This window comes from Nipponia nippon, unplaced genomic scaffold, assembly GCF_047370975.1.
Source record: "Nipponia nippon isolate SJK-2023a ecotype South Korea unplaced genomic scaffold, ASM4737097v1 scaffold_25, whole genome shotgun sequence".
NCBI lineage: Eukaryota > Metazoa > Chordata > Aves > Pelecaniformes > Threskiornithidae > Nipponia > Nipponia nippon.
In genome coordinates this window covers 3,391,803-3,416,733 of record NW_028262342.1, presented here as the reverse complement: position 1 = coordinate 3,416,733, position 24,931 = coordinate 3,391,803, and the positions used below count along the sequence as shown (strand labels likewise).

The 24,931-nt window shown below is 40.9% G+C and overlaps 2 protein-coding genes across 6 annotated transcripts in view; one reads left to right on the top strand and one right to left on the bottom strand.

Moving 5' to 3' along the window:
• WNT2B (Wnt family member 2B) overlaps positions 1-12,553 on the top strand; it is a 38,819-nt gene extending 26,266 nt beyond the window's left edge. Inside the window, exon 6 of the transcript XR_015705723.1 lies at positions 10,807-12,553. The gene's annotated coding sequence lies outside the window, so the exon portion shown is untranslated. The remainder of the gene's footprint in view (positions 1-10,806) is intronic.
• ST7L (suppression of tumorigenicity 7 like) lies at positions 637-24,872 on the bottom strand. 5 transcript variants are annotated; one of them, XM_087762213.1, is made up of 16 exons: positions 24,456-24,872; positions 23,306-23,388; positions 21,576-21,735; positions 20,984-21,038; positions 20,266-20,381; positions 18,566-18,644; positions 17,591-17,745; positions 16,947-17,044; positions 16,204-16,318; positions 14,318-14,390; positions 13,545-13,647; positions 9,472-9,622; positions 9,232-9,324; positions 6,282-6,421; positions 1,421-1,499; positions 637-1,181 (listed from the first exon to the last, which is right to left on the bottom strand). In XM_087762213.1, exons 1-15 carry the CDS (start codon positions 24,652-24,654, stop codon positions 1,446-1,448), a joined length of 1,674 nt encoding a protein of 557 aa, XP_087618339.1. In that variant the 5' UTR covers positions 24,655-24,872; the 3' UTR covers positions 637-1,181; positions 1,421-1,445. The 5 variants fall into 5 exon arrangements, 4 of the variants coding, with proteins under 4 accessions (XP_087618339.1, XP_087618341.1, XP_087618342.1 ...); XM_087762215.1 differs by lacking the exon at positions 24,456-24,872 and adding an exon at positions 23,724-24,395; XM_087762216.1 differs by lacking the exon at positions 1,421-1,499.
• Between the last annotated feature and the right edge of the window lie 59 nt (positions 24,873-24,931).

Genomic DNA, 24,931 nt, shown 5'->3' with positions numbered 1-24,931 from the left:
AAGGATATGTGTTTATCTGTAAAATGTAAGATGATGGACAACTTTTCACGTGCTCAGAATTAGCATTTATCCCCAAGCCTGTGCTATTTTTATCATTTCCACTTTTAAGAAGCTTTGGCTAACATGACTCTGCTTCCTCAATACTGAGCAGCAGACCCGATGTGAAAAAGCAGACATTTTCTCTAACGGGGGAGAGTGGAAATGGAGGTCACACCAATTACCTCAAACCACTTGGCTGCCACAGCCATCTTTTCACCTTTGCAGTAAACAAACCCTTGTGGCTGGTCCGTATATGAAGCAACTCCTTTGAAGAGTGCTCCACATCTGAGTTCTCTTCAAGTCTTGATATCAACAACGACAGTACTTTGGACTAACACCTCAAAGTTCAGGTCTCCCCAAAAGACTCCCATGCAGATATCACAACCACTTCTGGCAGTTTCAGAAACCATCCTGTTCTTCAAGGCAAAGCGGTTTGAAAGACAAAAGATGCACAATTAAATCTAAAGTAGCAATATGAAATAGAGGAGTTTATACTACAATTTCCTTGTGTAATGCAAGCTTACAGGATACAGGAGAAACAAATCTTTGTTTGCACACTATAATCTGTATTAAACAGATGCTTAAGAAGTCAACAAATTCAATGTGTTAAGAAGCAATCTTTTAATAAAGAAAGCAGAACCATACTTTGCTGTTAACAAATATTTTGAAAAAGGCTTATAAAATTAAATCTAAGCCAACTATCTGGTGCATCTGCAGCTGAGAAGGAAGTGTCAATACTCCAAACATCTGCTCAGTTTGTGTCCTCTCCTTTCTTACAGAGGAAGTATTAGCTTCCAGTTGTACAAGTGATTAAGAGAGCAATAAGGTATTGCTCAACAAAAACTATTTTCTTAGATGATTACAGACTAAGGCCAAAGAAGAAATTCATACGTTAAGCACCATTACCAACATGGAAGCCCGTCAAAGATACCAGTTTGAATAGCACAGCTTTCTTCTTTGCCCCTCATGTCTAGGGGTCAGCTAACCACGGGGGGTGAGGCTCGTGAGAACGACGACATCGAACCATCGTGGAAAGCACGCTCCAGTCACACTGGAGTTGGCTGATGCCAGAGACTGGACAGCAGGAGGACCTCGATGTTTTCCATAACAAAGCTGAAGGGTGAAAGAAGATTCCCAAAGCACTGGAAGAAACAGAACACAACAACAACAAATTAGTTCAATTTCAAAACCAACGTTCTTTTACAGGCTCAAGGTATGAACAAAAAACCACCCAGTATCTTTCCCTCAAGGCAACAGAGCTATGATCCCCTCAATGCTGACACCACGAAATAGGCTTGTGGTAATCATTAAATATTAGCCAAGACACACAGAAGAAGAAAAAACCCTCTGGGAAGCCACGGCTCCAGCCTTCTCCACTCACCCCCTGCGTCCCCGGCGCGGTCCACTCAGCTGGAGGCCAGAACGCTGGGAGCACTCACAGGCCACAGCACCCGCAGCACCTAGGCAGAAGCAGGACGGGTTAGGACGGCGTTTCTCTGTGCTACAACTCTTCCAGCTGCTCTGAGCACTGTGCCTTCAGTGTTGAACAGACTGGGGAGGAGGGTAGCGTATTTTCTTGACTCAAACGTGTGAAAACCCAACAGACAATCCACCAAGACCAGCCCGTGCTTCCAGACAGGATCCATATTCTAGATGCCATCTAAACAGTTCCAGAATTAAAGATAAGGCTAAAACAAATGGTGCAAACTCCCCTGCACCTTCTCAACCCATCCCCCAAGTATTCCGCTGGGACTTGTGTTATCCTCGTACAAACCCTCTTTTCATGAGGCAGCAATGACAGGACTCATTTACTTTGAGGGTTTTACTTTGGCCCTCCTGGCTTATATCATAACCTCAAATATTACATTAAAAAGGCTTTTAAAACATAACATTCACAGCAGTGCAGGAGCTTTTCATGGCAGCCAGCTTCTCCCCTGCCTGTTTGCGTGTGGCACCTTCACATTAAGTGCATGAGTTAAGATGTAGATTAGCAAGGCAAGAAACCTTTGCCCTTGGCATCGACACTCAGCTGTGACAGGAAACTTCAGGCTTTTTTTTCTATCAAGTGTAGAACCACTCATTACACATTGGCAGGGAAGTGCACATCTCCAAACTATACACATTTTCTCTTAGATAAGCAAAAGACTCAAGTGTTTATAAATATGAAAAGTTCAGCAGCTGGCTAAAAAGTTAATTCTCCAGTCTCACTTAATGAGCTTTGGGGAAAGTGGTAGGGGGATTTGTTCAGAAAGTAAAGCAGAGTGTCACAGAAAGCAGGACTTGCCAGACGGGGCTCTGTTTAGTCCTATTTTCTGTCTCTAGATGGCTGCTATCAGCAAAATGGCAAGGCATCCTCTAATGGGGAGCTACGGAGCAACCAGGATGAGAAATGTTTTCTCCTAATCTCACAATCATACAAATTAGCCAATTTTTAATTTAAGTCCCATGACTTCTTTCTTTGTTGTGAAAATATCAAGCAATCCATATCAAAACTCTTTGGAACATGGACTGTCTTAGGATTTTGTCCAATTCCCTGAACAAGGAAGTTATTTTCAGTAGGATTCAGCAGAAACACTGCTGCAATATTTTTTCAATACTTTAATATTAACTAATACTTGTCTATTCCATTAGCATAAGGTTCGGTCTTAAAAAATGGGATTGGTTTGGCAGGTAAGCATGTTGGCTGTTTTCAGGAACTTCCGAGAAGACTATTTACAGTGCCTGCTGTCACTCTGCATCTCTTGTTTTCTTGAAGGCAGACTTCTTGGTATCTTTATAAGATATTATAGAAGGAATTGTGCAACATCACTTTTGCAAGATGATACATAGCTACTCAGTTCTCCGCCTATGTAATTATTAAAAACTAAAAATTCATACTGAATGGAAAAATAATCAGATCCTTTTGTCTGCAGTTTCAACAGAAGTTGTTTTATGTAACGGAGTATTTTTCAGCTTGCTCAGTGAACTGTATAGATTACCGTCATCCCTTTTGCATACCTCCTCCCTTCTGTCACTTACTGAGACAATTCCGAACAGCAACTACTTAAGAAACAGAGCTGTCTCTGATGATCAAGAACAGAGTGATTCTCCAAGAGATCAGAAATCTAGCTGAAACCAACAGCAAGGCTGAGCTCTTACCCACCGAGAGCACCTGCACTCATACCGCAGGCCATACGGAGCCTATGCCACCGGCCTCACCGGCACTGGCTCACATGGCACATCTTCCCTTCGTGAAAGAATATTAAAAGTCCGAGTCCAAGAGAACTAATAAGCCACAGTTGGCTCTAACTGGATCCGTAAATGCTAAGCACTTCTGCCAGCACCAGTCCCTAGTGCCTGCAAACCCTTCCACCTGTGCAAGACAACGAAAATCCCTCTGGCGCCTGGTCCCAGGGCCAGGGAGCGCGGAGGCAGGACTGCAGCCGGCTCGCAGCCGGTGCCAGCGCTCCAGTCTCTGCTGATGGTGTATTACACTGTATACATTGGAACTAGTAAATGCTTCATTGTGATTTTTGGCCACTTGGAATATTTTTAGCAATTTGCCAAGGTTTACCCTGTGATTTATTATGGAGGAAACAAACTCAAGCACTAACAAATGAAAATATGTAAACTCTGACTTTTCAAGTCAATAGAAAGGTATTTGACTTCTTAAAACCCTTTAGAGGCATGCAGTTCACTGTAGATTCAATTGCTGGAAACAACAGTTTGATTAAGAAGCAACTGAAATGCAATCTACGTAGTCATATTCAAGTCACTTACAGATTTATAGTGAAAAATTCCACATACACGATACTTTCCAATTGTGTTTCCTAAAACTGTGTTCTAGATTTGCTGGAAATTCAACAATTTGTTGGAAATATATTTTGTATCGCTTTTTCACTAAGGCCAAAGCACTCCAGGTATCTATCATCTAGAAATTTATTATCTGAAATTACTACATTTAGAAAGTTAAAACACAGTATAATGAAAAAATACTTGAAATAATGAAATACACAGGAAAAATTTTTTCATTTAGAAAGCTTAAAGCACAGCAAATAATAATTGTTTTATTATAGTATTCTTGGGTGGAGAGGCAGGTGTCATTAAAGGTAAACTTCCATTTTCGGTATGAAAATTCAACTAGATGCTACTGCCACATCCCTCCAGACACGAGATAATGCTTCATAAAGTGTCAGCAGCCATCACAGCATTATCTATAGTTAAAATACTGAAGCAATCTCTGAATAAAATTGGAAGTGTTAGTTTAATATTGAATATCATTTTTCTTACAAGTTTTCTGAATGCTTCTGAAAACATCAGGAAAGGGATCAAGAGTACAATAATACAATAATTAAAATAAGGAAGAATATTAGTCATTAGAGCATGACTGGGAGTTAACGTTAACTCTATCTAAAATAGCAGAATACTATACTGGAAGATGGTATTTCCTTCTCAGCTGTCAATCTCAAGAGATTAATACAGAATTCACTTCTTGTCCGTTTATCTCAATTCCCAGTTTCCACTTTTGCCAGTATTAAGCTAGCACGGTGAGTGGCAAGAACCCCTTCGTCTGTGTCTGCCACCACCGTGACTTGGTTGGTGGAACAATGCGGCAATATGCATGCTTCTTGATCACCTTTTCAGCTGAATAGACACTATCCATCCTTTCTTACAGAAAATAAGCAAAATAAACACGCTGCCAAATGACCAGACCCTGGGAGTTTTTTCCCCTGCGTTTGAACATGTCACTTGACATTCAAAATGCCATTACGCAAAGCCAACTCACTCATACAAAATCTTTTTTTGGTTCAAGAAACCCAGCAGAGAGAACTTCACCAAGCAAGTCTTTGTTAGCGTAACATTTGACCTCGTATCTCTTTGGAAATCGTACAGCTTTGCTAATGCAGTCCTTACAGAATTAACCAAGCAGATAGTTAGACTCTAGTTACTATGAACCCAGCCAATTATGAGCAGCACTGAAATTTGTCACTGGCATGTCCAACTACATTTTCCAACATAAAGATCAACAGAACTGTGTGGAAATGGGGCCCCACTCTCAGACCTGCATTGGATGCTGTAGGCTAGAAGCGCCAGCAAAGCCAACGCTTTTAGGAACAAAGTATTCTTAAGGAAAAAAGCTTACCTCCCGGGTCTCCATTACCTGCTGCATTGAAACAGCAAGAAAGCCTAACACCTTTCACCCTCTATTTTGACTAGCAAAGCTAGAATAAATGATTCATTGAGAGTTCAGAGCTCTTCATTTGCCACTCTGCTCTACTGCATGAGATCCACAGTTCAAGAAAGGCCAAATATACTGCATGGCTCAGTTGAGAAGTCGGGAGGGGAAGCTGCCTATGCAGTTTCTCCCTCTGCCGAAGTAAGACAGCACAACTTTCAGCATCCAGGGAAAGATGACAAGGTTACAGCCACCAGCAATATTAACAGAGAAGCAAGGAAAAGAAACCCTAAAGAGAACAAGGCAGAGAGAAGGAGGAAGGAGATGGACACAGAAGGCACCCAGAAGAACAAATGACTCAACAGCAGACATGTTTAGATGTATTTAAAGCAGCACAATTTAGAAACGTATCTAGCTACAAGCCTGTTTGCCATTGCCAAGTCCAATTTCTATCCTTGAACAGGCACTCAGGTGACAGAACTGCGGTTGCTGAACACGTTCTCCATCTAGTAACTAGAACCAGATGAGGTATAAAACCATTGCTCTAATTCCCAAAAGTAAGTGACAGCTAACTAACTTCAGAACCTAGCTTGGAAGTTAACAGTTACTTTATCTCTGTTCTCGTCCGTTCTATTCACATCACGCTACTAGTTTCCAATGCTCAGCAAGAGACCTGTTTTTCCTGCAGTCCAGCCTGCCTTTTACTCACTTCTCAAATCTCCAGTCAACAAATTTATTTTTTGAGGCTCTCACACTCCAGTCTTCTATTTCCACAAGAATAAAATCCATATTCAACACAGCGCTCTGTGGCAAAATTTCTCTGGTGCTGAAATGCTGCTCTCTCACCATAAGAGCACAAATTAAAGCCATGGTACGTTACAGTAGCAGCTCACCTTCTTGTCAAAATAGACATTTTGCCCAAGTTTCAACAAGTGTTTGTCACTAACTAGATTCTTACAAAAGGAGATAAAATAATTCACGCCCCACAAGCACGAGACTGACGAGAGCCTACTTCACCATGGACCTCAAAACTCCCAAAGATCCCACAAGTTACCTAAGTAAGCCCCATGACAGAGGCAATACTTACAGCTTTAGCAAAAATGACCATCAGCTCAGGGAACTGGTGCGTGAGGAGGGCGAGCATTGCCGAAAAGGAACATAAGCCTGCTGTGAAATGGATGAAAAAGGGAAGTTCCTTCTGTGGGTAAACGGAGACTTCGTGAAATGCTGAAAGGAAAAAAATGAAGAATACTGACATAGGATAATCGAGGACAGTTTTCTGAATTATTTACACAGTCTTGTAACTCAGTTCTAGACATTCAGAAGGAGTAAGCGTGGACTCAAGACTACTGTGCAGCACATGTTAGGTCCCAGTACTTAAAACTTCTCAAAAATTTTTCCCCTACATTAAACGCTTGTCTTCATTATTAATAGTCATTACAACTTTCTCTTCCCAATCTTCTTTTTCACTTGCATGGGCTTTATTTTTGGAGCATTTCATCAGGCTTAGTTCTTCGTACCTACTCTTTTAACAGGACAGAGGGAAGAACTGTAAAATTCACAGGCTGTCAAAATTACCTAGACCAATTTAAACAATTGAGGTGTTTTCAACCCCCTGAAGCACTAATCCTGTTACCTGAAGAGAACAGCACATCTTCCCATCCTATAAGAAGCTCAGCAAGTACAAAACAACCATCACATTATATATACATGCAAGGTGGCTCCTTAATACTTTTCAAAGATTTCTGGTTGGTAGGCCACAGTAAATCTTTCCAGAGCAGTTGACAGAGTAGACCTCAAAGAAAACAGTACCAGGACTAGGTTATAAATTCTGTACATAGCAGCTCCTTGCAGTTTCCAATCTATGGTAACAAAATCAAAAGAAGGTGATTAGACAGGCTAAGGGCTGGCATATGGAGCTTTCAGCACTCAAGACACTACTACTGTTACTAGCTGAGGACCTGTTTGGTGAATTTGCAATTACTTACTGGCTCTGAATACCTGCAGCTCTGACTTTTATCCAATGATTTTAAAGGGTTTTCAAATGAAGAAAAAAAATAGTTTCTATAGACATAAGTAATTATGAAAGGGCTGCACGCTTCTTGACAAGCCGTTTTTAAAATCTAACAAAAGCCTCAAAATTTAAGTAAGACTTTTCATAAAACAAGAAAACACAATTGTATTCATTTTTAAACTGAGGTCTAAGGAGGAAAAAGGCACTTTACCCTCCCAGTTACTGTTTCTGAATGCTGGCACATGAAAGCTACCATTATAAGAGCAAGCCCAGCAAAACTGGCTTGTGCTGTTGCAACTAACGGCAAAGCGCTTGGGGTTTTTTTTTGCTTTTAAGTATATGATTTTGGAGCACAACTAAGTAGAACATTTGGAGTTCCATGTCTAACGCCCATCAGAGATGTTTAACATTATCCCAGAGATCATCGGTTTACCTTCTTAACATGCGATCAGCCCTGCTAGGCCATGACACAGTATGACAGTAACACACTTCTCTCTACTGAGCAACCAAAGAAACCACTTGTCTACTATGGAACACTGCTATGCTCTCATACTACGTAGAAACTCACCTGATTTTTAAAACACGGAGCAATATAATTTAGGAAAGGTCCCAACATAAGTTAGGAAAGTTTAAAAAAAAAAAAAAAAAACACGAAACAGGAAGGATTCTTTTTGCACTAGTTTTTCCCTACATTGAGAAATTAAAATCAAATCCAAAATAGATAAGGACAAGTAAAGATAATTCTATATGTTCACAGTCATTTGAGAATTGTTACTAGTCAGACCAAGACAGGCTTTTTGACCCATTAATTTGGTCAACATTATTTTAAATAGATAAATTTAAAAAAATTAAGTGTCAAGATTTGTCGAGGAAGTACTGCAATAAAAGTGTTAAGATGATTTTATTTATGGGTAGTTTTATATTTAAAACATAACAGGAATGCGTGAGTGATCGTGTTGAAATATCTGCATGTGTTGGTGTTTAATTATGCTGGGAAGTCTACAATTTAGGGTTAGCTGCTAACCAAGGAATTCCTTGTGCAATATCCTGCATAAGTGAGAAATGAGTAATTTAAAGCAGTCTGGGGGCAAATTTAAATTACACATTTTAAATATAACTTCAGGCTTTTAAATAGAAACACGTATGTGTAGTTTGCCTTTCCACAGCTGTGGTCTCAGTGGGTCTGCTGGTGCTTTTGCAGTAGCCCTTTCCAGTCCCATGGGACTTGCATTTCTTCATGATGTAGAAGTTCTCTCCCAAAGGAATTCTATTAACATGTACAATTAACAGTACAATTCTAATCTAAACTAATGCTATTTTCCTAAATATGATGAGCACAGGCCCTAATGATTTAGTTTGTTTGCCTTACCTAAAGAAAAAAAACATGTAGGCTCATAATTGCGTAAACTAATCTTGAAGTAATGGGCAGCTGGAGAAGACTTGCTTTTCAGCGTCAAGTGTTAGTATAAATCCATAAAAATACCCACATGGACAAGAAGTTCCAGGAAGCATACCATCCAGCAGACAAATATGTACCGATGAATTAATGACAGAAAGCAAGACATATTCTATGAAGCTATAGATTAACCAAGAATTCTCCGTAAGATCACAGACAGGTTCTGCTAGATACCTGAATGCAGGACTGGAACCATGCATTTATTCCTTCCTAAAAGGAAAGAGCTCCTCTACAACAGTAGTCAAATCCATGGCTTCTTTTAAAAGTAATTTAAAGAACTAGTCCATTTTGGTGCTCTCAAAGTTGGCCCAACTTAGTCTGAATGTACCACACACAGACTTCGTCTCTGAAGGACTTATGCTATTACAGAATCAAGCTAACATTTACCACACACACATGTCAAGTGCTTCAGGATCATTTGGGAGGGACATCAACAAATAGCTGAATCCCTTTCACGGGAAGCTCAAACTAAAAAAAAAAATCACAGTAAGGTAAATACAGAATACCACAAACTGAACATGTCCTAAGCTTATGTTTTATTATCATTACTGCTTAGAAACCACTTACTTGGCAACAGTTCTCTGTCTGCTGTTTCTGTGCAGCTCGGATAGGGATAGAAAAGATGACCTTTCTCTAACGGGTATGGGATCATCCTAAATGCTGAAAAAAGAGTGAGTGACATTAGATCTGCATCTAAACCAAGCGACCAGCTTCTCACAAAGAGAACCAATCGTGTTTGAGGTGAATAAAGGCAGAGAGATTAGTCTACTGTACAGAAAAAAAAATAAAACAAGGAGAGATACTTACTGCCTTCCCATGTACAGTGTAGCAGATTTAGAGCCCCTTCTATCCTCTTCCAGTGCTGGAGGTGGAAAAAAGCATATGCTACTGCCTCACTGTCCCCTCGTTTCAGAATATGCTCTGGAGGTAGCACTAAGCTTTTCATTTCTAGTAAATACTGAAAGTAAAAATGGAAAGGACACTTGGTGACATGGAATATTCCAAAATCTTTAATTGTGAAACATAAATGATCATTTGAGGCATAACTAAGCATATCACACAGGGGCCACCTTCTACCTGTTAAAGAAACAGCCCAATCCTGACACAGCACATGCAGCCTGTACTTGCATGGGAAGTGAAAAGCAGCAAAGCACATGTCCGTGTACAACACTCTTAAATCAGGGTTTTCACATGCAAAATATCAGGACAAAAAAAAAAAATCCATCTTCAGTAAGGCAAAGTAAAAATACATTCTTGTGGAATATACGGAAAGTATAATGCCACAGGTACAACATCAATGAGCTACACTTGTTGGCTAATAAAAAAAACAAACAAAATCAACAAACTAGTTTTTTTTGCTCATCATTTAATCGCTGAAAGTTTCAATGTAGGAGGCTAAGTACTTGTTAGCTCTCAAGTATGAGTAGCAAACCAGAAAGTGTCAGTATGCTAACCAAAGGAAGAATAATAAACCAACCCCAGGAAAATCTTGTTTCAATGTGGTTTTGCTAGACTACCACAAAGTATCTCTGCTTTCAGATTTTTTTCAATTTCAGCTTTCTCCCTACATCAGCAGAGTATCTGATGGCCAGAAGGGTCAAAGAACACAAGGATTAATCATTTTCCATTTTCCTTGAAACACAGGACATGCAATTTTGTTTTCTGATGGTACATTAGAAAGACAGGTATTCATTTGAACTCAGCTTTTAAAAACAAATGAGTAATTTTTACAAGAACGAAATGACAGTTTCAGCTCTAGTGTTTACCTGCAAGTTGTTCTCTCCTAGCATATAGTGTCTCATTCAATAACAGCCAAAGTTAATCCACATCTTTGATCAATGTAGCTGGCAATTCCTTTGACTGTCTCCCAAAGTGTAAGAATGCAGCTAACTCGCCGATTTATTTCAGCAGATGCCACAAACTATGAGATTATTTACTAATCCAGTTTGAGGACTTAACTTTTCCCATTCAGATTCTTGAAGGAATGTAGGAGGGGTTGTGCCCCGGCCAAATAAAGCACATTTACTGCCTGGCTAGGTTCTTCTCTTAGTGCCTTGGGCCTACACTCCGGAGGGTAATATTCTTGCTAATCCCCTCTAATCCTCTTCAATTTTTTTTTTTTATTTTTTTTTTTTAACACAGTAAAGGATCACTCACACAGGGCTGCTGTGGGAAAATGGTCTCAAATATCTGACCCCTGACCTGACTCCTCACGCTCTCCGCAGTGCCCACTCTTCCATTGTACTAACTGCGCAGAGAGCAAGGGAACGTCAAGGCAGTCGTGACGATGAAGCCCCGCTGCAAGCACTGCTACAACGTGCCAACGCTGAACTCCACACTTTGGCTGTCTCTGCGCCCATGTTACTACATAAACAGAAAAATTCCACAGGTTTTCATGGTAGGTTTTCATGTCCGTGTTTAACCATAAGACAGGCAAGGTATCAGTACTGAAAATATCTTGGGGTTTGCAAATTTAAGAAAGTCTTTCTACGCAATAAAAATTTGTAAGGTATTCAGAAGGTGATTGGAAAAGATTGTTTCACGCATTACTGAAATGTAGTTACAGATCTCTAATCTGAAATGGCTTAAGAGTACCGGTTTTCTAGCACTGTAAAATGCCTTCCTAACTTTCCAAACAAAACCCATCCTTGTAAAAGCATAACTCAGAACAAAGAGAAACAAACATTATTTTCCTTATGCAAAATGATGTTATGTGCAAAGACAACCACTTTCATCAGATGCGAGAACAAAGGGATTTCTACTTTACATACTCATTTCTTTTTAGTCCATGGGACAGAACAGACTGCAAATTCAAAAACCAGATTTTCTTCCCCACTAGTCCACCGTAACCCATTGGGCAAGTTACTTCACTTGTTTGCTTTGACTACGAGCATTCTGGAGCTCTAGATAGCCAGCACCAATAAAATCCTACCCTGCCATCTATTAAATTGCTGTTTCAAGGCAATATTGTAATAAAAAAAATCATGAAGACGACTGTATAGGTATACAATTAGAAGAGAAGATCAAATTACTGAAACCTGGAATCAGTTTCCGTGATTGTCTGTAGAACTATGAAACATATTTTGCAAACAGCCTGTTTGAAATGATATCTAACTTCTTTAAAAAGGTACATAAGGCTCCTGAAACAACTGAAGGATATACAAAATAAAAGAACTTTTAGATAATGATAATGCGTTATAATCTTCTTCCCCTAAAGGCAGAGGCTAAAGAAAAATCTGTCTGAGACTGTCTGAAATGAACTTGCTACGCTCTTGATCAGTCATGCAAACAAGCAGCAATTTCTCCCAGCAATTAGCTTTCTCAGTGCACATTCTATTAGATTGGACAGGCAGACAGAATAGAGCGGCTGGATAATTCGAGCCTTCACAGCAATAGTCATTCGGACTCCATGATCATTTGCAGAGGATTAGGTCCAGGACTAAGCCAACCTTCTGCATTCAGGGTTTCAAACTGAATGCATTACAATACTAGTACAGTAAAAAGCAACGTAAGATTTTATTTTCACCCAATGCTCAGTGGAATCTGTATCTTGGCCGCTTCAAGTAATGCCAGACATTAAATTACAGCCTGTAGCAATACTGACTCTTAATCTTGTTTACACGTGGATGAAGAAAATAAGTGACTGTAGATCCTTCAATAACCTGAGTTCTGAAGCCACGCATGGAAGCACAGCAGAAAAAAATACTTTGAAATAGAATCATAGAATGCTTTGGGATGGAAGGGACCTTTAAAGGTCATCTAGTCCATCCCCCCTGCAATGGGCAGGGACATCAACAACCAGATCAGGTTGCTCAGAGCCCCGTCCAGCCTGGCCTTGAACGTTTCCAAGGATGGGGCATCTACCACCTCTCTGGGCAACCCCTTCCAGTGCTTCACTACGCTCATTGTAAAAAATTTCTTCCTTATATCCAGTCTGAATCTTCCCTCTTTTAGTTTAAAACCATTACCCCTTGTCTTATCGCTACTGGCCCTGCTAAAAAATCCCTCTCCATCTTTCTTATAAGCCCCCTTTAAGTACTGAAAGGCTGCAACAAGGTCACCCCGCAGCCTTCTCTTCTCCAGGCTGAACAGCCCCAGCTCTTTCAGCCTTTCCTCACAGGAGAGGTGCTCCAGCCCTCGGATCATTTTTGCGGCCCTCCTCTGGACCCTCTCCAACAGGGCTATGTCCTTCTTGTACTGAGGACCCCAGAGCTGGACGCCGTGCTCCAGATGGGGTCTCACCACAGCAGAGCAGAGGGGCAGAATCACCCCCCTCGACCTGCTGGCCACACTGCTTTTGATGTAGCCCAGGCTACGGCTGGCCTTCTGGGCTGCGAGAGCACACTGCTGGCTCACATCCAGCTTTTCATCTATCAGTACCCCCAAGTCCTTCTCGGCAGGGCTGCACACAATCCCTTCATCCCCCAGCCTGTACTGATACCAGGGATTACCCCGACACAAGTGCAGGACCCTTGTTGAACCTCATGAGGTTCACACACAAATACTATGAGTGGTTATTGTTTGGAGAACTTAATTTGGCTTCAGGGATTTCAAATATCTAAATTTATATTTATTAATGCTTACCTTTACTCAACAAAGGGCCTTCATTAATACATTACAGGATTTTCCAATGAGTTAGAAAATTTTGAGTTTAAATTCTTTGTAAAAGACCCAGTTTAAACATCACCTACTGCAAACAATCAATTCTGGCCTCCAAACATTTACGATACAAATACTAGTGTGTTTAACAACAATGGCTGGAGTTACAACCACCTTCAAGAAAACATGGGGCTAGAAAGGCTCAAATAACAAGATAACATAACATGACTTCTTTCAGAAGACAATAAAAAGTGGTCCAACAGGAAATAAAATACCTTTACCTTTGGAACATGAGGATTAAATTCCACAGCTCTGTGAATTGCTTCCACAGCATTAATTTCTGCTGTACTGAGCCCTCTTTTGGAGGCAGTTTCTGGGGAGAACCTGAAGGGAAAAACCTATGCTGAGCAAAAGTAAATAATAAATGCTAACCAGGTGTTTATTTGCATTGTAAGCTTGGAGTTCATTAAAAATTGACTGATTTATCAAGAAAGATAAACAAACCCTTCTAGGAGACAAATGTTCAAGCTAATTTAGGTATCTTGACTGTCATCCATGCCCATATGACAAAGTTACGTTTAACTTTTTGAAACTTCATGTCAATCACGTAAGGTAATTGAGTACCCAGTCTTTCATAAGATTGTTGCAACACCGCCAGCTCGGAGGTAAAGCTAGAATCAGCTGTGCAAATACACCAGAACAAAAGTGAATTGTCAACATGAACTACCACAAATATCATGCACCTACCCAATCCACAAGACAAAGAACTGCCAAACGTCACAAGCACAACACAGAAAACAAAATTTATACAAAAGCACATGCGCATATATGGGCTCTTGAAAAACGTCTTCACCTGTATTAACTTTATGGATGCTTAAAAGAAACTTTAAATTACGTTTAACGACACATGCATACATACATATACATAAATACGCTTAACTTGCTCTTAGAAATGTAACTACTACATACTGGATTTAGACCTTTTTAGTTCATATTTTACAGCGTAACCCAAGATAAGCAACAAGCCACTGTTTTCACAAAAGTGCTTGCTTACCTTTCTGAAACAGCTCTGGCTTTTAACAGGGCTGCTGTGTAACATATTGCTGCCGATTTTGGAAGACTGATATCTACGATAAAATAAAATAATTAAGCTGTAAGATTCTAAGGCAAGACAAACGTTTTAAACCCACATCCTTTGAGCTTAAAGATTTTTACTTGGGCAGACCATGAACGTAACATCTGGAACATTTCAGCTATGATTAGAAACTTTGAATTTCTTTGCACAGTCTTCTTTCTGGTCACTAGTCAGCCTCAGATTAAAAACTCAGAGTTGTAGTTAGGTGGTAGAGAGTAATGTTTTCTTCTACATGTACCAAGACACTGAAACTGAATTCAAAGAGAAATGCATGTATAAATACACACTTAAGAACAGTGTACTTTTCCTGCATTAACCCGCAAAGGTTTAAAATAAGCTTCCAATCTTTACCTAATTTTGCAACCGTACATTAACACAGAGTTTTACATAATACTGAGAGACTGACTAGAAGCTGACCAAAAAAATTACATTACAGACAGACAAATTTTAATGAAAATGCAATTTCCATTCTTCTCCAGTTCCATGGGGAAAAATTCTATTAGTTGTAGGTTTTGTAGAATATCTGAGGCCAAGTTTGAGCTGACAATTACAGATTAGAAGGTTAGCACTCCACAGTACAAGTTTACTTTAAAAGCAGACAAAGTCTGGGGTCTAATTCCCAAGTACCATGTTGTGTATAGTCAGATGGCTCTTGCTTTTTTTTGTAAATCCCATCCTGGGCTTGTCCATCACTTACTAGAAGTCTGGCTGTCGTGTCAAGCAAAACACAGGGGCGCTACAGAGAGTTTGAAGCTCATACTCATTTTTCCAGATGCTTAGAAAAAAAATCAGCAACCCTTTCTTAAGGAAGTGTCGCAATTCCTGATGTTAACATAAAGAAGCACCAGGAAAAGAGCAAATGGTTTTGTTAAATTAATAAGAATCCACACAGAAGAACATGGACGGTCCAGTAAGAGGAGCAGGCTGCTAGGGTGGCCACGCACAAGGGGCACAGGATTTGGGCAAGAATATCGTACTTTCGATTCCCTGAAGCAATAAAGAACAGAGACACAAGAGAGAACATACCAACTTCTCAAGGGCAGGGAACGATTGCCACAAAATACTGCTTCTATGTCCCTCCATTCTGAATATGATTTAAGGGACAGCTTTGACAGCAGCACTTTGTACACTAATGATGTGGGCATTATCTAGGTGGCAAAACTCTGAGGACAATAAGAAAGTATATATTTTATTAACCTTTATCTAGACTTGCACAACACCTGAAACGTATTAGTTGAGATGGAAAGTGAAAGCAAACTATCGCCATTTAACGGACCAAAGCTTGCATACCACTAATCTCTGGCAAGCAGTATGCCTGCACGTTGCTAATCTCTGGCGAGCAACCGGAGTCTTACAGAATCACGAGGCCAAGCCTGGAAGATGACAGAAGGGAAAACTACCTTTTCCATCTTATTTACACCAGTTACATAGGGGGCTATGTGCTGACTGATGAATTTAGGCATAACTAGGGATGTAGAAGAGATTAAAAAATTAAAATAATCCTTGAATTGAAGCTAAATGAGCTCCAAGATTTCTTTACAGATTAGAAGTAACTTAAAAACATAAAAAGTAATTTGTATGCAATTTAGCTTGCCTAAATTTGACCTTATCATTCAAAAGGAAAAAAAAAAAAAAACAACAAACTTGACTTGCATTCTGGAAGTGCCTATTTGTTGCTGATGAAGGGAATCTAGCCAACTAGCTGAGATCATGGGTAGACATCTGCTTTTGGACAGGCACACCTTGCCCACCTCACCTACACTCTTATAGGAAAACACCAATATTTCCCAACAGGCATCACTTACCATCATACTTCGCTAAAACTGCCTGGACATCTGCATAAGCCTGTAACTCCAGTAGTGCCTCCAGGAGGTTTTCATGAATATTCAGCATGCTGAGAAGTGGAAACTCTTTCATCAACTGCAAACCAGTAAAGAGAAATAAATTAAGCACGTATAGAATTGCACCCGAATCCCTGAAATACTTAATACAACTCAGTAAAATAACTTTATTTTTTTCAATGTTCTGTTCTTTCACAGTGTTAGAAACTGGCACATAAGCAGCATGAAGATAATCACATCGTTTCTGCCTTACTTTTTTCCTATATTCACCTACTGGAAAATAAGTATACTGGGGTTCATACAACACGCTCTCAGTGCAAATCTGCACAACTCCCACAGTGAGTTCGTTGGGTCAGTAATATTTTCCTATGAAAAAAAGAACTTATGATACGTCTCGGGCAAGTGAAAGAAAAATTACGATGAAGTCTAAAGTTGGCTATTTTGACAAGTTAGTCACTGAGTCAAGCATGAGGCAAACTGGATAACAGAACTGTAAGCATATCACAGTACATAATACAAAAATTTTAAACCTACATGTAAGAACCGAAAGAACTGTTCTCAAAATAATCGTGAATCATGATGTGCAAATCTCATTGGAAAATAATTCAGTTAGATTCATTATAATGCCTAGAAAGAAACTTTAAACCATCAATTTGGACAATGCAACTGAAAACAACAGTTGCTAAGTTTTTTTTATTTTTACTTACATCTCTCATCATTTTTACTGCTTCTCGTATTCTTCCAAGTTTTCTTGCACACATAGCTAGTCTCCTTTTCACATATACCAATACATTGGTGTCTCTTCCTGATTACAAAGAAAAAAAAAATTAGTCTATCAGTTTCAATCCTTACCTCTCCTTCGCTCTCTCTCTCAAAAAAAAAAACCCCACACCAAAAACCCCACAACCTTTTTCCTAACCACATGTAAAAGCATAAAATAATTACTACTGCTGTCCCAACCAAGGCCCACCTAGAACAATGCCAGTAAATTTAACTAGGTTAAATAACAAAAAATCCTGTTTTTTTCCAAAATGTTGGGTGGAATAAAAGAAGGTCCTACTGACACACACTAATGCTTCATTAGTCTGCTCTACCCATCCAGCTTTCCAGAGCAATGATGTACCGAGCCTCAGCAAGACAACCCACGATGAATACACAACATAACTGCTACTTCCTAAAGTTTCATTTTGGTAGTACAAAAGATCACACAGCACGCCATGCACAAGCATAGCTAAAATAGTAGGAACTGCCTCGCTGAATTGGGAATCAAACTAGAATCACTAATTATATTATAAGTTTTACATTTCTGCTCACACAAAAACAAGAGTTTATGTGGTTCAGAAGTGCTTACGCAGCTGTGCTTCGTGCTGGGGACTTTGGGAATGGCAGTTCTGAGACTTTCTGTAAATCATTTCTCCTGCTTTCAGAGCCTGCTTGAAATACTTCTCAGCATCTACAATCGTTGTCGCTTCTTCCTCAGCCAAGAGGACATATGCAGTGGCACAACTGTAGTAAGGAAAAACCCACTAATTATTCTGAGGGACAAAGTTCAGTATTTTTTGAATAAGTGTTAAAAGCATTAGAAATGGGCAGTTTTCACTTATGTTTAATATCTAAGCATTGACAACATTAAAGTACCAAAATATTTACTTGAATTTAAACAGTGAGTGTCAGGAAAACATAAACCTTTTCCATTTTGTAGAAAACACACACATTTGAAGAAAGAACAAAAGAAAGAATTGTAATAGCAAGTCAAATTACTTTCCTTGAAATATTAAAAATGCTCTGGTAATTGTCTGGAGAGGTTTTTTTGGGTTTGTTTTTTTTTTTAAAACCAGGAGGTAGGCATTTTGCACAAAAACGACGAGACTACATAACAAAACCAATGACAGAAGTACATGAAATTCTTTGGTTTGTGTTTTAAGAGTATTTTTAAATCCCTTACAGGAGCGGCATCTGTGAACTCCAAATACAGCATTACCACAATGCCATCTCTGAAACACATACGATCTCATATTCAATTTAGACTGTTCCACATCTGAATAAGATTTCTCATTTGTTACTGCTACTGATATGAAAATTTGTTTAAAAATCTTTCCCAAGTAAAAGGGAGAACAAAAGCTATTTTTTTGTAGACCAGTTCAATACTTCAGTACAGTTGACAACCCCGTGTGCAATTCTCATAGTCACAGAAGTCCCCCGTAAGCTATTCAGAACCTTGCTAAAAGTAAATTATTAGAACAAGAAACTGACAGTGTGCTCAATACCACTCCGCTTCATCTTTCACATTAGAAATACAGCAATTGAATTTATATTCTAAACTCACTCATTGTTCAACTCTAAAGCTTGATATGCTGCTTTAATCCGGGCTTGAGGGTTTCTCTCTCGCCATGCTTTCTGCATAACTGTTGCAAAAACACGGAAAGGCTGGTGAGGGACAGAGACACCGGAGAAAGACCTGGGAGCCAAGGGAGGCAACACTGGCTGCTTATGCCTCAGCTCTACATTCACGTTCACTTCCATTTTGCAAATTCCCGTTTGCTATATAATTGTTAGAGGGAAGAGTAAACAAGTGTTTTAATTCCAGCATGAGTTTCTACCACAAGCACCAGAATCTTGCAACTTCTCATTACGCCCCAAATTTAATTTAAGAAAGCAACACCACCAGGAAGATTATTCACTGACCATTTAAGAACTCCTACACTGAAAAGCAAAGACAGCTTACATAACCAGGCAGATGTACAATTTCTAAATTGCTACAGATTTTTGGAAACATTTCCCAAGACTTGTTGAAAGCTTGGCAGGAGCAATTGTTAAACACAGGCTCTTGCACAGACCTGCACAGAATTTTAATTTAAACTTTCAAACAGAACTTCAAAGAAAAGAGTGATAGAGTAAGCTGGGTCTTGCACAGGTATAGATTCATACTTAAGTATTTAGACAACTACCAGATCATAAAGGGTTAAACAATTTCTTTTTAAATTTACAAAGCATATTTGAATGGCATGACATGGCAAAGCCAGTTCAAGATATACTATAATAATTTATCACCTTATTAGAAAGCGTTCTAGGAAACAACTAAAAAGGGTGAAATCTATCTATTCAAAAGGGTCATTTGAATTACAACTTGAATTCAAAATTACGGTCCGATAAGGAGCAAACAAAAGTTCAATGCAATGACTCTAAACCCCTCCCCACCATGCTTCCATTAGGGAAAAATGGAAATCCCAAACTGAAAACCAACTTCTAGCAAAAGAAAAACAACGTACTTGGAGCTACCATTTTCTATGCAGAACTAATAGCTTTCACACTAAATAACAGTTCTGAAAGAACTCCAAAACCTTACGTTCATGGAGTTACATATCTGGCCTATCTCAAGTACGATAAGAAAACTGAAGAATCTATACATGTTTCTTTTGGAACAAAACCCTCTGCTGTCCAGCAAGAATAACTGGAAAAATGTTTGAGCTTTCTTTTGGAAACAAAATATTAGTCTTGGCTTAGTAAGCGAGACAATACACTCCATTTGTGAAACAAAAACACGTCGTTCATATCAAGCATGTCACAGCCAGCTGACAAGGAACACTTCCGGAACTTGACAAATTGACAATAGTTCGCACCCTGTCTGACAATAACCAGGTAGAGAACATTTTCTGCACTGAACACGTGGAACACAACGAAAAAGTTCTGGAGACTGCACTATTCATTAGTCAGGTTTAAATGAGACCACATCTTTGGCTGCTGAGAATACAATCCAGGTTTTCAATATGGTTTTGTTAATTATTTGAAAAGTGCGAGATCTTAAAATATGTCAGGATCCTGACAGTATTGAAGTCAGTGGAGCAAGCACAAGGTAAAAAAACCATCTTTTTCACTAAATACATCTATCAAACCTCCTCAGTTGTTGAGAAAGACTATCATTTCACAAATATTTGACACAATAACTTGCGCTACCTTGAAGTATATTAAAAATACCCGCTTTACACTCTCCAACAGTTATATACCTTATGCATACGACATTGGTACCTGTATCGGAAGGCCGTAGGGCATCTGTATCACACGTGAAAAAGTTCTGATGATCTTGAGCAGACAAATTCATGTCATAGTATGTAAGAGGCTCCTTCCCAGTCACCCACATGTATCTTTAATGGGAGAAATGTCAGTAAGAGGCATTCCCAGTAAATAGTAATGCTGACACCAAGGGGGATATCTGATGTGCCTAACAACTGAAGCTAGCACAGAAAATTTTTATTAATAAAAGACTGGAGCTACCAACCAGAAGTTTTCAAGTATTACTGTTCCATAATCTGTACAGGTTGCCAGAAGGCCTCCTGCAGAGGGGAAAAAAAAGTCTTTTTGGTCCTCAAGTTCTAAACAACTTGGGAACTGGCTTCCTAGGAAGCAGCTTTTCCTATGAAATAACACAAGGAAACTTACAACACAGCCATCAGTTTAATAAAAGAGAATTTAGATTCAGAATCACTGTCTCAACCTCTGAATAAAGCTTTTCTCCTACTTTACTCTCAAAAAAGCTGATGATGTTACAGTAGTATTTGCATTCTTAACATTGAAACTGCCAAAGCTCGGACAGATGCCTTTTAAACACAGGATTGGCATCAATCACCCCTATAATCTTACAGGTCTCAGCTGTCTCCTGATATTACTAGTGAAAGCTCTGCGAAGAAGTCGTGTATGCCCCCGATTAATTTTAAAAATATACAATGGAAAGTAAGATAATTAATACCTGCTATACTCTGCCCCTCTGAAAAGATTGAGAGGGTTTCGCCACACTTTGCACTCTGGGGGAAAAAAAAAAATACTTTTGGAATTAAGAGCACAGGAAATAGTACCTTGACTTTAAAATGCAGTAATGCAAATGCAGTTTTACTTTCAAAAGCTGCTTTAATTTTATTGTTATACAACCTGAGCATGATCATACAATCTTCTTCTCCTATCTAACTTCTGCTATCCCACAAACATTTTTGCTCCCCAACATTGCTGGAGCACAAAAGCATATGGTGGAAAGATTAAACACTGCCATTTACACTCATGCGATGTTTATCTTGCACATATTCAGAACAGTACATATCTAATGTTACTGAAACAGTTTTAGCTAAGCGTGTAATATATTTTCTAAAACATGTTTTTAATCATGAATGTTTTAGACCAAAGATACATTACTACTTATCTTTACCATTATTAAAAAAACACATTGTAAGATGTAGGCCTTTCTCTAGTTACTACAAACACTAGAGTCAAAGCCATTTAAAAGCCAATTCATGTGAACCAGCTGCCTTGAAGCTCAGGGAAAACTGCTGAGAAACATTAACCATCACCTGGCATATTCTGCCTGCTTGTCTCATTCTCTCCAGCTGAGAAAGCTGCTGGTGCTGGAGGGCTGTTTTCTACACCACCGATGAGGGGCCTCAAATGACTCACAGAAACCTGCTCAATGAAAGACGTGCCATATTTTCGGAAATGCCACCACTCAAACACCTGTCACAGGAGAAAAAAGCACGAGAAGTTTCCTTAGGCAACACCCTTCAACATAAATGTCAGAGATGAAGTGCCAGTTGTTCACAGCCAGGATATCGCCTTGCCAATGACCATAGACAGAACTTATCCACACACAAATTAACACTAATTATATCTGTTTTGGCCCATCTTGTCACACAGGATCACCCACATAACATGAAAGAGACTGAAAAAAAACAGTAAAATTTTAGTCAAACATACATTCCTCCCTCCCCAAATCATTAGGATAAGTTCTGAACCCTTTCAAGAAAGGGCCTGTATAGGGAAACTGTGCATAGAGGCAAGAACTGCAAGATGGGTGTAGTTTTTTCATTTTACAAAAACAATCTAAAAGAATAAAGCACAAAATGGAGAGTTAAACTGACATGTTCTGCCAGTCAGAAAAGCCCAAAGAGGAAAGGTTGAATTAACAGCAATCAAGTTCACTTACCAGAAATTTTGGGTCAAAAGTATTTCTCTCTCTCTCGCTTTGAAACTATTAAGAATACCTGTGTATCACAGTCCTCAAGCACTATACCATACTGTCAGCCCTGGACCAGCTTATCTGAGCATTTTCATTAGCACGCAGAAAAAAGTGATGTTTAGACAAACTGAATTTTTTGTTAAGAAGCATTACTATAAATAGTGGCTGATCAATAACCACTTTTTTCTCTTAAGAGCAAACCTACATAAAAGACCTATCGCAAGCAGAATCTTTCTCCTTATATGACTTTCCTCAAATCCTTCAATCAAAACCCAAGCAATATTACTTAGAGCAAACAAAGTTGTTTCTGCCACGAGACACTTTTTTTAGATTGGCTACAAAAAAATCACTTATGAAATACATTTTGCACATTCTGCTAAATAGGTTAACTGATGAGCTATTTCCTTTAGCTTTTAATACTGAAAATAAAGATTAACCCAAAAGATTTGTAGATAGTACCACAGTCTGCATCAGGGTCAGATGATAGCACTGCAGAAACAGCTGCGTGAGCAGAACTGACCATGTAAGCTCGCCCCGTTCATTTCATGCAGTCAGCCACATCTGTGCCCACTGTCATCTGAAGATGAGCTGAATTATTGGCTCATTTTCACACCAAAGTTGTTGTTACATGATGACACATGCATAAAAACCTCCCAACAATTACTGTGGGAAGCTAAACTCTTAACTACCTAGTTTAAAAAAAGATAAAAATCTCAGTATTTTCTTTACACAGAGAGGTCTGCAGAGTTTGCAAGTATATTTTGCACTTTTTACGTATCTATGTATACACACACATATATGTACGTGGACATGGGGACACATACCTCCTTAAAACAACCCTGAGTTTCTAAAACAGGGACAATTTATTTTTCTTAGACTCACCCCAGTGTACAACACACATAGCAAAAGAGTACGTATGTATCAGAAAAGCTAATGAATAACAAGTTCCTTCCTAGTACAAAGGCACCCTCTAGAGTCTGACAAAAAAAAAAGCCAATTGCATTTACCCCAGTGAAAGCATCCTAGAGATGCTGAAGTTGTTTAAAAAAATAAAAGTAGACTACTTACAAATATCAGTCCGGATATAAAAGATGAAGTCACTGTAAGGGCAAAGTAGAATTTTGGAGTCAAAGTGCTTAAGAACACAGTCACTGTTAAGAGACACAAAAACAAACACTTAACAAGCAGAACTAAAAAACACAAAGCTTTTTATTAAACAATGCCAAACAAAATGTTATGTAAATATATAATACAATATCATCCTAGTAGCTTTAGAGATAACGTTACTTTGTTAAAGAACTCTTTCCATATATTATTTTCTGTTTGTAACCATCTGTGACAGTGAATTAGGTTATATACCCAATCTAAAAAATTCAGTGTAAGTTCTTAGACAAAGCAGCCTGTGGTTTCAACTACCTCATGGCTGGCGGACAGCAACAAGCCAATTTAATGTATTATTTCACATTAATCTGAAATGGAAACATACTGTTTTGATGCAAGTTTCTGCTCAGTCTTGAGAATTTACATTTTCTACAGACTTCTCCTTCCTGGTATTTACAGCACAAGGCAGAGAATGCAGTTTTCTAGTGCTACTCTGGCCGTGGTTTTGACCCGAACTGCACGTCAGCTTTGCCAGCCCGGGCCCGAGGGACCACGGGCGGGACGCTGGTGGCAGAGGGCAGCCCGGCCGGAGGGCCAGGCCCGGCCTGGGGGTGACGGCGAGCTCGATGCCGCAGGCTCACCCCCAGTCCAGGGCTCCAGCCTGACGAGAGACCCCCGGGGCGGGGAGCGGGTGTCTGCTGTGACACCCGGCCGGAGGCAAGCGGCAGGGTGTGGGCCGGGGACGCAGCCGGGGCACCGGCCTGGCAGCAGCGGCGGGGAGCCGCACCAGGGGGCCGCCTCGGACGCCTCCAGCTGCCCCGGCGCCACCACGGGGCTGTCGAGGCCCGGGTTGCAGCCGCGGACACCGGGGTGTCCCCAGACCCGGAGGTGGCGGCACCGCGGGAGCCCCGGGGCCGGGTGGATGCGCTCGGTGTGTCGCTGCGGGAGGCCCGGGACGCGGGACCGGCCCTCGGGCACTGCCGGGGGGGGGGGGCGGGGCGGCGGCCCTGCCCTGCCCGGCCCGGCCCGCACACGGCGGCCCCGCAGCCCTCCACAGGAGCCCAGCCCGGCCGCCTCCAGAGCCCTCAGCCCCCCGGCGCGGCCCGCCGCGTCTCACCGGCTGCCAGGCTGTCCCGGAGCCGCAGCGGCACCCGCAGCACCAGGTAGAAGAGGCCGAGCCCGGCGGCCACGGCCAGGACCCCACGGGCCCACGGCGCCGCCGCCGCCGCCCGCCGCCGCAGCTGCTCCCAGCGCCGCAGCGCCGCGGCCGCCCCGGGGCACGGCGGCCCTCGGCCGCTCCCGCCGCCGTCCGCCATGGCCGCCGCCGGGGGACGCCGGGAGAGGGGCGGGCCGCGCGGCGGGGCGGGGCCCGGGGGGCTCCGCCGGCTCTGGGGCCTCACTCCCTGAGCCCATCACCGCTCCCCCGCTGACGGGGCGCTGGCCCGAGCGTCCCCCGCCACGCCGCGGCCGGGGAGCCCCGAAGGCCTCGGCATCACCCCCGGTCGCTGCGGCCCCACCGGCGCGGTCCTCCCTGTCCCGGGCGGGCCCGCCCGCTCCTACGATGGCCGCCGCACGGCGTCTGCCCGCAGCCAA